Here is a 14,248-nt window from a genome sequence, read left to right on the forward strand (position 1 = left end):
CTCTGGTCCCCCCAACTTCTATCTCTGGCCCCAGCCCCACCTCCACCTCCAGCTCTGGTCCCAACCCCACCTCCAGCTCTGGTCCCAGCCCAACTAATATCTCTGGCCCAGCCCCACCTCCAGCTCTGGTCCCAACCCCACCTCCAGCTCTGCTTCCAGCCCCACCTCCAGTTCTGGCCTCAGCCCCACCTCCAGCTCTGGTCCCAGCCCCACCTCCAGCTCTGGTCCCAGCCCAACTTCTATCTCTGGTCCCAGTCCCACCTCCAGCTCTGGTCCCAACCCCACCTCAAGCTCTGCTTCCAGCCCCACCTCAAGCTCTGCTTCCAGCCCCACCTCCAGCTCTGGTCCCAACCCCACCTCCAGCTATGGTCCCAACCCCACCTCCAGCTCTGGTCCCAACCCCACCTCCAGCTCTGCTTCCAGCCCCACCTCCAGCTCTGGCCTCAGCCCCACCTCCAGCTCTGGCCTCAGCCCCACCTCCAGCTCTGGCCCAGTGAAAGTCCAGCTGTCTAAACGGTAAACAGAATGTGGTCAGGGGGCTTCTGTTTGGCTAAATAAATAATGCCATGGAAGAAGAGGTGACTCAGACTGTCTGAAAGGACAAGACCAGGAGAAAAAGTGTGTCTGCGTGTGTGCATGTGCGTGCGTGTTGTGTCTTGTGTATTGGATAATTATGTTCCCAGACATAGGATGCACAACAGGTAGTGGGAACAGAACAGCAGTACCACAGTGGAGGGGAGAGAACATTTGGCGGTGTACCTTCCAGAAGTTCTGTTCCTGTTACTCTACTCAAGTCTGGGCTCTTGCCTGGGAGGGGCCTCACTGTTTCTCCACCTCCCACACCCTTCCTATCTCTGAATGGGTCAGTCCAAAGGCCACATGCATTTTTCCAGTTTTACATTCCAAGTATTCTGTTCCAGTCATCAATCAAACAAGACATCTATTTACCACAACATTTACAGGACACAAATGAAAAATGGTAAAACCATTTAGTCCCCCGCCCCCCGTTTCTCTCAGTCTCAGCAGCATTGTGGACACTGTGTACTCTCTACTTTCCCCTACAGTAAAGTTTCTCTTCCAAGAACAGCATGCACTCACATCTGTATTTTCAATTACACTATAGAGTTCCCAGCCTGGAGAATGTTGTTATTTCCTTTGATTATGGCCAGAAAGCTTTTAAACAGTGTATCCCAGAGAATATTCACTTTCTACATTCCCCTTAGTAGACCTCAGTGGAAAAAAGTACTGATCATCTCACTTTACCAGAATCTCCTATGTACTACGGCCCTCAGAGAGTACAGCAAATCCACTGAACAATGTCAGCCATCTGAATCTAACTCAATTCGAGTGAGTTACAAAAATACAGTGGGGCAAAAAAGTATTTAGTCAGCCACCAATTGTGCAAGTTCTCCCACTTAAAAAGATGAGAGAGGCCTGTAATTTTCATCATAGGTACACTTCAACTATGACAGAAAAAATGAGAGACAAAAATCCAGTAAATCACATTGTAGGATTTCTAATGAATTTATTTGCAGATTATGGTGGAAAATAAGTATTTGACAGCTCTCCTTTGACAGCTCTTTGGTCTTGGCCATAGTGGAGTTTGGAGTGTGACTGTTTGAGGTTGTGGACAGGTGTCTTTTATACTGATAACAAGTTCAAACAGGTGCCATTAATACAGGCAACGAGTGGAGGACAGAGGAGCAATCTTAAAGAAGAAGTTACAGGTCTGTGAGAGCCAGAAATCTTGCTTGTTTGTAGGTGACCAAATACATATTTCCACCATAATTTGCAAATAAATAAATAAAAAATCCTACAATGTGATTTTCTGGATTTTTTTTCTTCTAATTTTGTCTGTCATAGTTGAAGTGTACCTATGATGAAAATTACAGGCCTCTCTCATCTTTTTAAGTGGGAGAACTTGCACAATTGGTGGCTGATGAAATACTTTTTTGCCCCACTGTATGCTCTGATCTTCATCTTCATGGCCAGGTCTGCTAATCAAAAATACATTCTAATTTAGTCATAGTATACCATTAGTTGATGAATCTACTAGTTAATTGGATCATTTTTTAAATTCAATAATCAAGCATTAGTGCGAAGTTGACAAGTCAGTGGTGTTTTCTGTGCATCATAAATGTGTGCAGTATGCTGTTGATAGGTAAAGGCATCTAAAGCTGAATTAGTCTACCGTTTCCATTGAAGGGACCTCAAACAAGACAATGTCATTTCTTAGATGAGTTTTAGAGTAGAAATAGCCCATAGAATAAGTTAAGAGTATGACAGTGAGTAAAAGACAGACTGCCCGCTGTCATGGTGGTGGTGCTACTGTATTTCATCCTCCTAGATGAAATTAACTCCAAACTAGAGAGATAAACACATGCGAAGGACACTGTTCATACTTCCTTTAGATCAAGGACAGTTTCAATTTCGGCTCACAGCTCTGTAATATCAAATAACAACTCATCTATTAATTACAGCAGCAATGGATGTTATTAAGGTTAGAATATCAAAACTCTAAAGTGATTAAACAATTAACCGGTTTAAATGGTAGTCAGGCTAAATAGTCTGAAGTCCGACAATATGTGGGACCGTTGGTAGGTAGCAGAGAGAGCAATGAGGCTATGACTTAATATACTGTAGGCATCCCTTTAGTAAACGTGTAAAGTTAGCTTGTTTCTCAGATGCTTATTTCATCCTGGCAATCATGTAACTGTGATATTTATAGCTTTGCCAAAAGAAATAAGACCGGCGATATTCCAAAGATCTAAATCACAGGAATGTGACGGCAAAAAGGAATGGTCATGATTCAGTGCGATGCTTTACCTAATGTCAGCGCTCATTCGGAATATAGGAAGACATTTTTATAATTCATTGGCTGGCAGGGAAAGAATCCTGCCGAAGCCCTTCCTCCTATTGAAATGAAGGCAGAGTGAGAATGGGGCCCCACGGTGCAATGCATGTTATACATATGTTAAAAGCCCATTCCACTTGTCGAGGTGCTATTTGTTTCCAATGAATCACAGCTAAGCACCTCCAACAGACATCTCAATAACACCTTATTTGCTGGTACAGCAATATGTGTAACAGGAAACAAATGGAAATGGGATTCAAGCACGGGAAATGGGATTCACGCCTCTCAGACGACAGGCACAGGGAAGCCAAATAGCCATTAGCTTGGGAGGCTTACGTGGGACTTAATCTCCTCTGCACAGAGCAATCTCAGGCAGGCCAGTGTGGGAACAAATACAAACACAAGGAAAGGGAAGAGACTACATACTGACCTGTGGCTACTTGAAGGATCTCTGTGACACTTCAGCACGTTGAGTTGATCCTCATTACTTTGTCTGTGCCATATGTTGTGGGTTCAACTCGCGAATGTACCACAGTCTCCTTTCAGCCAATTCAAAGGAGGCGTGACGGAGATCCCTTGTTGGTTGCAGTGGGGACAACTGGATGGAATGCATACATTAGCAATGCAAGCCAAACCTGATGGTGTAATACCGTGTGTAATGTCTCCCCTGAGACACGGCTGGCTATGGGGTTAGGCTGATGCATGGGAACTATGGGTCGGACAAATAGTACGGTGCATGTTACACGGTGCCAATGCACAAGGAAGAAGGCAATGACCACAACATGATTCTAATATGTCTGTATAACGCACCTATTGACAGATAACGTAAAATACCCAATATCGCCTGTGTAATTATCCACTTTTCACGGAAGATATGTGGAGAAATGTGAACTGAAATACAGACTATAACATGATTTAGACTCGCTATAGATTGAGAATATGGGCTTTAGCAAAGTCACAATGAACCTAGGTTGAAGATGTTTTTTTGAACGAGTGACTTGAGGCAAACGAGTACAGACGGCTCTAAAAATCCAAGTCCCTTCTGCAGAGCAGAGTTAAGAGTTAGCGGGTGACTGTTGGCAATACTTTGTGAAGTTGCTCTCCAAACAAGCTGCCCACGGGTTTTAAATGTGACAAGAGAATCCATTTAGTGCGATACAATGGTCAAGTACTTGGAAGCTGAGAAAACATCCAAGGAATCCCCTGTCATTCAAGCTCCCTAGAAAGGAGAAAGAACTGACTTTGTCTTTCATACACACTTAGAAAGGAATACCCATTTTCTTCTTTATTAGGTGGCATGATCTGGAAGGAAATGAGGAATTCCAGGCTAAATTGGTATCCTTGCCGATAACAAACCAACACCTCTATTCTGTTGCTTCTGAGAGCAAAAAACATAGTTATTACATCCAATAGTCCAATAGAAGACTAGGATGCTGTCATTACAGAAGCCATTTTATTAGAATGGATCAGTTCAGGAAAAGTAGGCCCTACTAATGCAGGATTCAAAAGGATGTTGAGTGTAATGTCTCAGGTAGATGACCCCAGGTTTCTGTTCTGCTAAGTCATAGGGGACACTACCCTTTTGATTAGGATTCTTCCTATTTACCTACTGTCCGGTCACAGCCAGGCCTGAGAATGTCACCTGTGAATAATTTACTTCCAAGACATCGTTCAATCATATTCTAAGACCCCCAGAATCCTCAGAGGTTATGTGTCTATTTCAGTGGGTGTGAATGGTCAGACCCCTTCACCAAAATAACATATCGGCTCAGCACAGACAACATTCATATTTCATGTGCCCCTGCCTGCTAACATTTACTCTGTAGCCTGCTCCAGTGTGGTTCACCCAGAAAATCTGTAATGGGAAATATGTCACCCAACATAATAAGCATTTTATTTTTTCCCAAAAATGTATTCTGTCCCATCTGTCTTTTGATGCATTATGAATTCAATCACATTTATTTTTTCTCTCGGTTGGCTGTGGCTTTGTTTGTAATGTAGTAATCTTAGAGATGCTGTGAATGTGGCTGCCTGGCTGGTCTGAAGTGCAGAGTTTTGTGGGGTTTTCTCAGAGCCACACAGTGTGCACTAGAGAGGAGAGGCACTGGACTGCACTGAGGTCAGGGGCCATGACCCTGAGAGGTCAGCTGAACACTGAAGGCAATAAAAGAACATAAACACTAGTCGCATCCCATGATCGTGGAAAGGGCTATTTTTGTGTTCTTATGCTCAAACATGATTACAAAACCAATGGGGATCCCAAACGGGGGTCCCTGGGCATGTATCCTGCGTACCCCCGTCAGTAATCCAAAAATACTAGTTCTCTAAGATTATATAATTTCAAAATGTATATACAGTACCAGTCAAAAGTTCGGACACACCTACGCATTCAAGGGTTTTTCTTTATTTTTACAATTCTTTACATTGTAGAATAATAGTGAAGACACCAAAACTATGAAATAACACAAATGGAATCATTTAGTAACCAAAAAAGTGTTAAACAAATCAAAATATATTTTATATTTGAGATTCTTCAAAGTAGCCACCTTTTGCCTTGATGACAGCTTTGCACACTCTTGGCATTCTCACGACCAGCTTCATGAGGTAGTCACCTGGAATGGATTTCAATGAACAGATGTGCCTTCTTAAAAGTTCATTTTGTGGAATTTCTTTCCTTCTTAATGTGTTTGAGCCAATCAGTTGTGTTGTGACAAGGTAGGGGTGGTATACAAAATATATCCCTATTTGGTAAAAGACCAAGTCCATATTATGACAAGAACAGCTCAAATAAGCAAAGAGAAATGACAGTCCATCATTACTTTAAGACACGAAGGTCAGTAAATGCGGAAAATGTCAAGAACTTTGAAAGTTTCTTCAAGTGCTGTCGCAAAAATCATAAAACGCTATGGTGAAACTGGCTCTCACGAGGACCGTCACGGGAAAGGAAGATCCCTGCTGAAGAGGATAAGTTCATTAGAGTTACCAGCCTAAAAAATTGCATCCCAAATAAATGCTTCACAGAGTAACAGATACATGTCAACATCGACTGTTCAGAGGAGACTGAATCATGCCTTTATGGTTGAATTGTTGAAAAAAAACTACTAAAGGACACCAATAAGAAAAAGAGACTTGCTTGTGCCAAGAAACATGAGCAAAGGACATTAGACAGGTGGAAATCGGTCCAAATTTGAGACTTTTCCAACTGCCGTGTCTTTGTGAGAAGCAGAGTAGGTGAACAGATTATCTCCGCATGTGTAGTTCCCACACATGGGAACTACTCTCCTCCTCATGAAGCACAGAGGAGGAGATGTGATGGTGTGGGGGTGTGACACTGTCTGTGATTTATTTGGAATTCAAGGCACACTTAACCAGCATGGCTACCACAGCGATACTCCATTCCATCTGGTTTGCACTTAGTGGGACTATCATTTGTTTTTCAACAGGACAATTTTATTTATTTATTTATTTAACCTTTATTTAACTAGGCAAATCAGTTAAGAACAAATTCCTATTTTCAATGATGGCCTAGGAACAGTGGATTAACTGCCTTCTTCAGGGGCAGAATGACAGATTTTTACCTTGTCAGCTCAGGGATTCGATCTTGCAACCTTCCGGTTACTAGCCCAACGCTCTAACCTCTAGGCTACCTGCCGCCCCAATGACCCAAAACACACCTACAGGCTGTGTTAGGGCTAGTTGACCAAGAAGGTAAGTCATGGAGTGCTGGATCAGATGACCTGGCCTCCACAATCACCCAACCTCAACTCAATTGAGATGGTTTGGGATGAGTTGGAGCGCAGAGTGAAGCAAAAGCAGCCAACAGGTGCTCAGCATATGTGGGAACTCCTTCAAGACTTTTGAAAAAGCATTCCAGGTGAAGCTGGTTGAGAGAATGCCAAGTGGTGCAACCCTGCTAAATGAATACAGGGGAAACACTGCACCAAATCATTTAAGTATATTGACAGACTTTCTATCCCAAAACCTCACTGAATCTCTTATTTCTGCCGCAATTTCAATCTAGGATACAATGAATCTCATATATTTTTACACTCCCTGTTGGAAGGGTCAGGGAAATTACAAAACACTGTGACTATGACTAAACTTCTCATCTCTCTAAGCCTTGTCACAATGACACAACAAGAGGAAATCACTAAGCATCCTCTATGATCTCAGTTACAATTTCAACCATGGATCCTTCTACCTAATAGTAACACGCTAACTTCATCTCTGTTTTGTTGACACTGATCTGAAGAACACTGTAGAAATGCACTACTCAAAACTGCCAGATGTCAGGTCAGATTCCAGTCCAGGATCAAGGCAGCATGGGTGAGGTGAAATTGACACCATGCGTTACCACAGGCCCATCCCTGAGCTACAAGGCCGTGGTGAAGTGACCATGAGGGGGAGAGAGAGAGAGAGGGAGAGAGAGAGAGAGGGAGAGAGAAAGAGAGAGAGAGAGAAAGAGAGAAAGAGAGAGAGAAAGAGAGAGAGAGAGAGAGAGAGAAAGAGAGAGAGAGAGAGAGAGAGAGAGAGAGAGAGAGAGAGAGAGAGAGAGAGGCCTCCTGCAGAGACCAAAGGGTACAGTGAGAGGTCAGTCTTACATCACTTAGTCAGGACAGACAGGCCCACATCACATGAGAGCAGTGTCTCAGTGCAGCTGCTGAGTGGGGAGTATGCCATGAGGGTCAGAGGAGAAATCCCACAGCTCTCTGAAGGACTGCATATGGGGCCCATGTGTGAGGCAATAGTAGTCAAAAGGTTATCGGTTCAAGTCCTGGCTGCAGGCCCTGTGCTGTGTTTAGTTGTTTATATTTATTTAAATACACAGAAATGTATTTAAACAGGGAAATCCCATTGAGACCAAGGCCTCTTTTACAAAGGAGCCCTGCACACAATCATACAAGTTCACAATATTTCCAATTCCAACATAATAAAACATTTACACTGAACGTCGACTGAATGATTCGATTTTCTGATATTTAACCACAGTGTCCTTCTGTAAGGTCAATACTCTGACTTGTTTACTGTAGTATCGGATACAACTCGGGGACACATAACAGTTTTAGCACGCATGAAGTTCTATACACATACTCACGCAAATATGCTAAACAAAAACAGCCATTCAAACAGTCAGACTATTGTAAATACATGATAAACATATTTTATAGTCTCATTACCAGGAAATCTACACTTACAATTATCTTTTCTTTGACAATAAAAAATACTCAGTGCTGTTTAATGAACAAGGCCCTTCTTTCTACTGTAGGTATTTCTTCTTTTGCTATTATGCTCCCACATTTTTGTCTTCAAACAAATAGGTACGGTCAGCCATTCATGTTTTTGACAAACACAGCCATTTCAAATGATTGCCAAAGCACCCACAATTGATCAAATCATACTCTTGGCATCTTTTCATCAGTATTGACTAAGATTAATTCAGACTACAGTTGGACCCAGTTTTCATTGTCACTGTGGCAGAATGGAGTATTGATTTTTCTCCTCTACGCTCCTTTTCTCCCACAAAAGCAGTCTGCCAACAACTCTGCAGGGAAAGGTACGACCACAAAAAAAGACGCGTTACGTCTTTCACGCACAAACAAACAGAAAAAAAACCTGAGAAAGTGAAAAGTAGTCCATGTGGCATTATAATACTGTTGGTGGCCTGCCAAACAGGGATGTTACAGAAGTAGCTACAGTATCACGGAGGAATATCGCAGGCCTGAGAAACCTTTACACGTCTGTTACAGGAGCTTCCTCTCCTCTCTCATGTTGAGTGGGCTTATGTTGTTGTTTTTGCGTATGATCATCCATCCCAAATTCATCCAGCATCACCATCTGGACATACTTGGAGCGCCCACTAAACATCTGTTGGGCTGATTTGGTGATGCTCTAAATGACCACAAAATAACCAGCATTGGAAGAGAGACACGCTGACCTCAGTCCGCTCAGCTCTGTTATAAAACACTCCTGATAACTGATCCAAAGGGGATTATCATGATGATGACACACATAATGTCTCTCCTTCCTGTGCCTCCTTCCTGTGCATCTTTAGAAGACAGGATGAGATAGCACTATTTTTGCTTAACACCTGGCTAAATTTAGAGTCCCCCCCCCCCCCCCCCCCCCCGCCTTGGATTCCGTTAACAAACACAGTGACACCTGTTAATGGACACGTGTCCCTTGCCTTTGACAGGAGAGGACACAGATCCTGCCTATCACTAACCTAGAAAACAGCCACTGAACGAAGCTCTATGTGACAAAGAAGAGGGATATGTCTCAGTCAATCACTGACACAAGGCACACACCTACAGTGACAGCCAATGGTTACATTTCAACACATTTAACTCAGATTATAAAAGAACACGGTTTGTATAGATAGCATCAATGTCTTATCGAAGCTGGAATCAGCCTTTAAAATGAGGGAAAAGCTTTAACTTAAATCAAAGGGGATCTTTACAATTCATATCTAAGCTTAGATAGACATCAAAACACAGTTGATGATTCCAACTGATATTTCTGATAGAATCCCTTTCTGTTTTGACACTGAATGTAATGATGTGGGTACCCCATACAGTGGTGGCAGAACAAAGTTGAATGGCTAAACAATTTATGTTGGTTTACAGCTGTCCAAACATGAAAATTCTAGAAAGAGTCTAGAATTCTTCTTTAAACTGTTATTCTAAAGATATGGTTCAGAGAAGACTAATTAGAACATAAATTATATTTTCTCTACTTTTGTCACCCAAACCAATATTCTAACGTAATTAAAAAATATATATTAATGTGTCTGTTTAATGAAAATAATAGAATAAGCTAAAAAATAAGAGGGTAATCTTGCAAAGGAAAATTAGTATATTATTATTTAAAAAAAGGATTGGTCAAACCTGTGACTAATTCACAAATCAGAACGAAATATTTCAGATTGTGAGTAAAGCGATTTCTTGGCAAACGATCCACTCACCCCTTTGCTGCGCTCGGCTGCATTGCCATAGCAACGCTATGAGTGTAAAAAACGATAGACCTTTCATTTTCAAATCTCTTCATCAGCGTACAGTCTGGAAGAGTCGCTTTACGTGCGACGGACTCCGCGCCTGAAATTGAGGGGAATGTCAAAGAGTGACTTTTGCAAGTTCAAGAAACTCTCCCACTCCCCCGCGCCCAATGGGAGGGGGCGTCACAGAACAGAAGTGAAGGGATCATATGTAATGGGATTCAGGGAAGAATAATACTTTTACTAAACTTTACGATGATAATGGTCTTATAATAAATAGTAAGAAACAAACTATCCTAAGTGCTGAAAACAAAATGTAACTTTCCAAGCGTTACAAAGTAGGTTTGTCATTGATGATGAGACCAGTGCAAACATGTAGGCACCCATGCTTTTGGTCCTCTATTGCTCCCTCTGGTGTTAAATCTAACTGCCATAGTTGAACTAAGGGCAACTATTTAAATATAAGTTATCTGCACAAAAGCCTTCAGCTGTTATCATATCTTATTGTTTCAAAATAGAAATTACAACTTACAAATTCAAATGGGCCCCTCTCAGGACCTTTGCAGAGGCAAGACATTCAATTATATCTGATTATTCTTGCATGATGGACTCATTCTTCATCTTAAAAGCCGGAAGCTATTATCCTTTGTCACAGTTCAACAGCCTGTCAATCGCCCTCATAGTGTCTCACCTGTTAGACCATTTAAATGTCAGGGAGAGCCAATTTAGCCTCTCAGGTTCATGTTGTGTGCAGTGGTCATTAAGTGTGTATGGGGTTGAGCCCCCTTAAGATTGACACTGCTGTCTGCTGGCGGTTAGAGTTTGTGATGGGGAGGGAACCATCACCTCAACAGGTAGCCTCTCTCGTCTGACCTGAGTGGCTGTTTACAGTATCATTTGCTGAAGACAGAGCCCTCTAAACACACACTAAAATGTCATTTCTAAGACTAGACTGGTTGGGGACGCAGGCAGAGCTGCTATGGACCTCCAGGTTCCTCCATGGGGATGAGGAGAGCCTAGGGTTCGCCCAGAGGGATGAGTTGAGCAGGACCTATGGAGAGGACCAAGAGGAGACCAGGGAGTCACCCACCACCTCCAGCCCAGAGGGGGGAAATGAGACACCTACCAGTCCCTCCAGCAGGACCTGTCTTAAAATCACCACCTGGGAGGCAGGATGGAACGTGACCAATGCTATTCAGGTAACCTATTTTTTTTTTTTTTACTTCAGACCTTAGGAATGATGCTTCTCTATGTTTAGCTTTTATGTGTTTTTTGCCATTCTCAAGAAATGATTATGGTTATGGAGGAAAATGAATGTTAGATAGTGCACTGGGTGAGCATTATCAATATTGCATTGTTGTTGTTGTGCTTAGAGGATGCATTGAAATGACAGTGTATTTAATAGAAGGAATGGAAGAGCTGAGAATAATCCTTTGTAAACAAGGCCATTTCAATAACTCAGCATATTATTAGTATGTAAGTAAATATACATCTCAGCAGTTGTTCCCCCCCATTAATATTCAAATCAACAGTGTCCCAGCCTTTTTTATAAGATAATCAGGCTACTAACTTTCATGTGTGTTTTCTACGCCAGAGTATGATTAATTGTAAACGACTACATCTGTTCAGTTATTACCTTGTCATTGCATCATCATAATCCTCAACACCATGTACTTTTCCAGCAACACTGTGTCCGGTGTCCTATTGTCTGGACTGACTCTATCTATGTAGAGCATCTACATATTAACTCAGAATCACATTATAAACAGAGTTTGTTTATTTACATTGTTCTGCATTGCAACTTGACTTAGAGCCCGACGTTGCTCAGACTATCCATTTAGGAATTTGTTGCAAGATAAGATTGTTGTATTAATGTTGTGTGGTCTACTGAATAGTTTACAACACGGGAAGAAATTCAGTTGCACATTTGTTAAGATTGAAGCAGAACGTTATCTTGAATGATTAAGTTTAACATCCTCTAATGTGTGGCAGTTTTCAAACAATCAAGTCTCAGGCAAAGAGCAGTAATTTACACTCTCCTTGGTGATGACTTGTACTTAGTTTGAGGAAACACTGTATGTTCACACTCTACGTGTCGTTCACTTGTTTTCTTCTTTCTCCTAGGGTATGTTTGTTCTGGGGTTGCCTTACGCTCTCCTTCAGAGTGGCTACCTAGGATTGCTACTGCTCATTCTGGCTGCTGCCATCTGCAACTACACAGGTAAGATCCTTGTATCCTGCCTGTACGAGGACAACGAGGAAGGCCAGCCCATACGAGTGCGGGACACCTACGAGGACATCGCCAATGCCTGCTGTAAGCGCCTGTGCCCCCTCCTGGGCGGGCGGGTGGTGAACGCAGCACAGGTGATAGAGCTGATGATGACCTGTATCCTCTACCTGGTGGTCAGCACCAACCTAATGTGTCACAGCTTCTCCTTCCTCCCACTCCCCCCCGCCGCCTGGTCCGTGATGACCTTCCTGACCCTAGTGCCCTGCATGCTGATCCGGGACCTGAGGGTGGTCTCCAGACTCAGCCTGCTCTGCTCCCTGGCCCAGTTCCTCATCACCTTCATCGTAGTGGCCTACTGCCTGCACCAAGCCCACCGCTGGTCCTGGAGGAGGATGGTCCTCTTGGTGGACTTTGAGAGGTTCCTGGTGTCCGTGGGGGTCATCATCTTCAGCTACACCTCCCAGATCTTCCTGCCCACCCTGGAGGGAAGCATGGAGGACAGGGGGGACTTCTCCGACATGATGAGCTGGACACACTCCCTGGCTTGTGTGTTGAAAACCACCTTCTCTGTGCTGGCCTTCCTCACCTGGGGCGAGGATACTAAAGAGGTGATCACTGATAACCTTCCCATTGGCCTACGCATGGTGGTCAACCTGTGTCTCCTGGCTAAGGCCCTCCTCTCCTACCCCCTGCCCTTCTACGCTGTGGCTGAGGTCCTCCAGAGCAGTGTTCTAAGGCTGGAGGGGGCGCAGGTGGGTGTGGACATGGGGACTCTGGTTCTGCGGGGCTGTCTCCTGTTGATGACCTTCCTCATGGCACTCTACATGCCCCACTTCTCCCTGCTCATGGGGCTGACGGGCAGCGTGACGGGGGCGGCCATGACCTTCATCCTGCCCTCCCTCTTCCACCTGCAGCTCAAGTGGACCACCATGAGCAGCAGGCTCAAGGCCCTGGACCTTCTAATCTTAACTCTGGGATCTCTGTGTAGTTTATCGGGGTTGGTTTGCTCCATCAAGGGAATGATTCAGGCTTTTGGGCGTTGATAAGCTCAAGCTCTGCATGAAGACTTCAAGACTTAGTGATGGTCCTCTATTTAAGTTCCCTATATCAATGTTCTGGAACCTGTGAGTTGCCTACAGCTAAAGCATAGATATAACATGTTGTATGATAGTATGATCAACCAAGCTATTGTTTGTGTGTTTGATTTTAATTGAGTTGATTTGAGTGATTAACACAAAGGCAGCTTGTAAAATAAAGATTGTGGTAAACAATATAGTGTGACCAGATGTTTGCTTTGCTACTTATCATGGCAAAGTCACTATGATTCCTTACTGGTTTTGTTGTCTATAGCATGAACTGGAATCTGTTGTTAATTACTATTACACTTGAAAATGAAAAGTATGGCAATAAATATACCTATGTAGGAAAATATAGATTTACAACAGCATGAGAAACATTATTATCTGTTTTGCAGACCATATGGAACATAATTACATTTTAAAGAAACATTTCAAATTGATAATATATTAAATGTAACCGTTTGTGCAAGGATTTGCTGAAATAAAAAACAAAACATTTTAAAGGATGTAAAATGTCGTCTACGCCTCTAGTTCAAGAGACCAGCATGTGGAAATCAAAGTCATTAAAAATGGTGGGCACAAATGTAGGCCTATACCAGAGAAGAAGAGGTGAAGCCATGAATTGTCCATGAATTGGCGTATGCAAGCCTGAGCAGATTACCTTGAAAACAGAGGTTGGACATCTTGGAAGCAGTCTCCAGTTCTTATTGGTGCCTATTAGTCATGAAAGTGGTTCTTCCTGGTTCCTCCTTTTGTAGGCTAAGAATTGGCTTCTAAAATACATCGTCAAATTCATGAAAATGTTGTCATATAAGATATACATTCAAATGTTGTGTTTCTGAGTGAATTTATTTACCACATGCTGGGTTTCAACGTATTTAACAGCCAAAAAGAAGCATGAAGCAGCTGCATATGTCTTACTTTCGACAGCTTGCCGTTCTACATTTTTTATTTAAATGTTATAAAATCCCCAGTGTAATCTAATATAAAACCCATCAAACAGACTGTAACTAACAGATTTTTAGCATCCTGTGATTCCTCAACTCTTCCAGGAATTCTAACAAGGCTGCAGGAATTGTAGTTCAAATGAGACT

General features: G+C 42.8%; 2 protein-coding genes across 7 annotated transcripts in view; one reads left to right on the forward strand and one right to left on the reverse strand.

The window, feature by feature from the left end:
• lama2 (laminin, alpha 2) overlaps positions 1 to 9,969 on the reverse strand; it is a 138,774-nt gene extending 128,805 nt beyond the window's left edge. For 5 of the 6 annotated variants that reach the window (XM_065026400.1, XM_065026399.1, XM_065026398.1 and 2 more), the window contains exon 1: positions 9,816 to 9,968. In XM_065026400.1, coding sequence (XP_064882472.1) covers positions 9,816 to 9,882 — 67 coding nt within the window. In that variant the 5' untranslated portion in view covers positions 9,883 to 9,968. Of the gene's footprint in view, positions 1 to 9,815 lie in introns of all 6 variants that reach the window. The other variant, XM_065026395.1, reaches the window with a different exon arrangement.
• An 808-nt stretch (positions 9,970 to 10,777) lies between these two features.
• si:dkey-126h10.1 (vesicular inhibitory amino acid transporter) lies at positions 10,778 to 13,118 on the forward strand. The gene is made up of 2 exons (XM_029678757.2): positions 10,778 to 11,044; positions 11,970 to 13,118. Exons 1-2 carry the CDS (start codon positions 10,778 to 10,780, stop codon positions 13,116 to 13,118), a joined length of 1,416 nt encoding a protein of 471 aa, XP_029534617.2.
• The last annotated feature ends 1,130 nt before the right edge of the window (positions 13,119 to 14,248 follow it).

The sequence above is a fragment of the Oncorhynchus nerka genome, linkage group LG13, assembly GCF_034236695.1.
Source record: "Oncorhynchus nerka isolate Pitt River linkage group LG13, Oner_Uvic_2.0, whole genome shotgun sequence".
NCBI lineage: Eukaryota > Metazoa > Chordata > Actinopteri > Salmoniformes > Salmonidae > Oncorhynchus > Oncorhynchus nerka.

Excerpts from the sequence above, each read along its gene's own strand:
- si:dkey-126h10.1 (XM_029678757.2), top strand. The coding sequence starts at position 10,778 with ATGTCATTTCTAAGACTAGACTGGTTGGGGACGCAGGCAGAGCTGCTA. Across the intron at positions 11,045-11,969 it reads ACGTGACCAATGCTATTCAG|GGTATGTTTGTTCTGGGGTT; the intron begins GTAACCTATTTT and ends TCTTTCTCCTAG.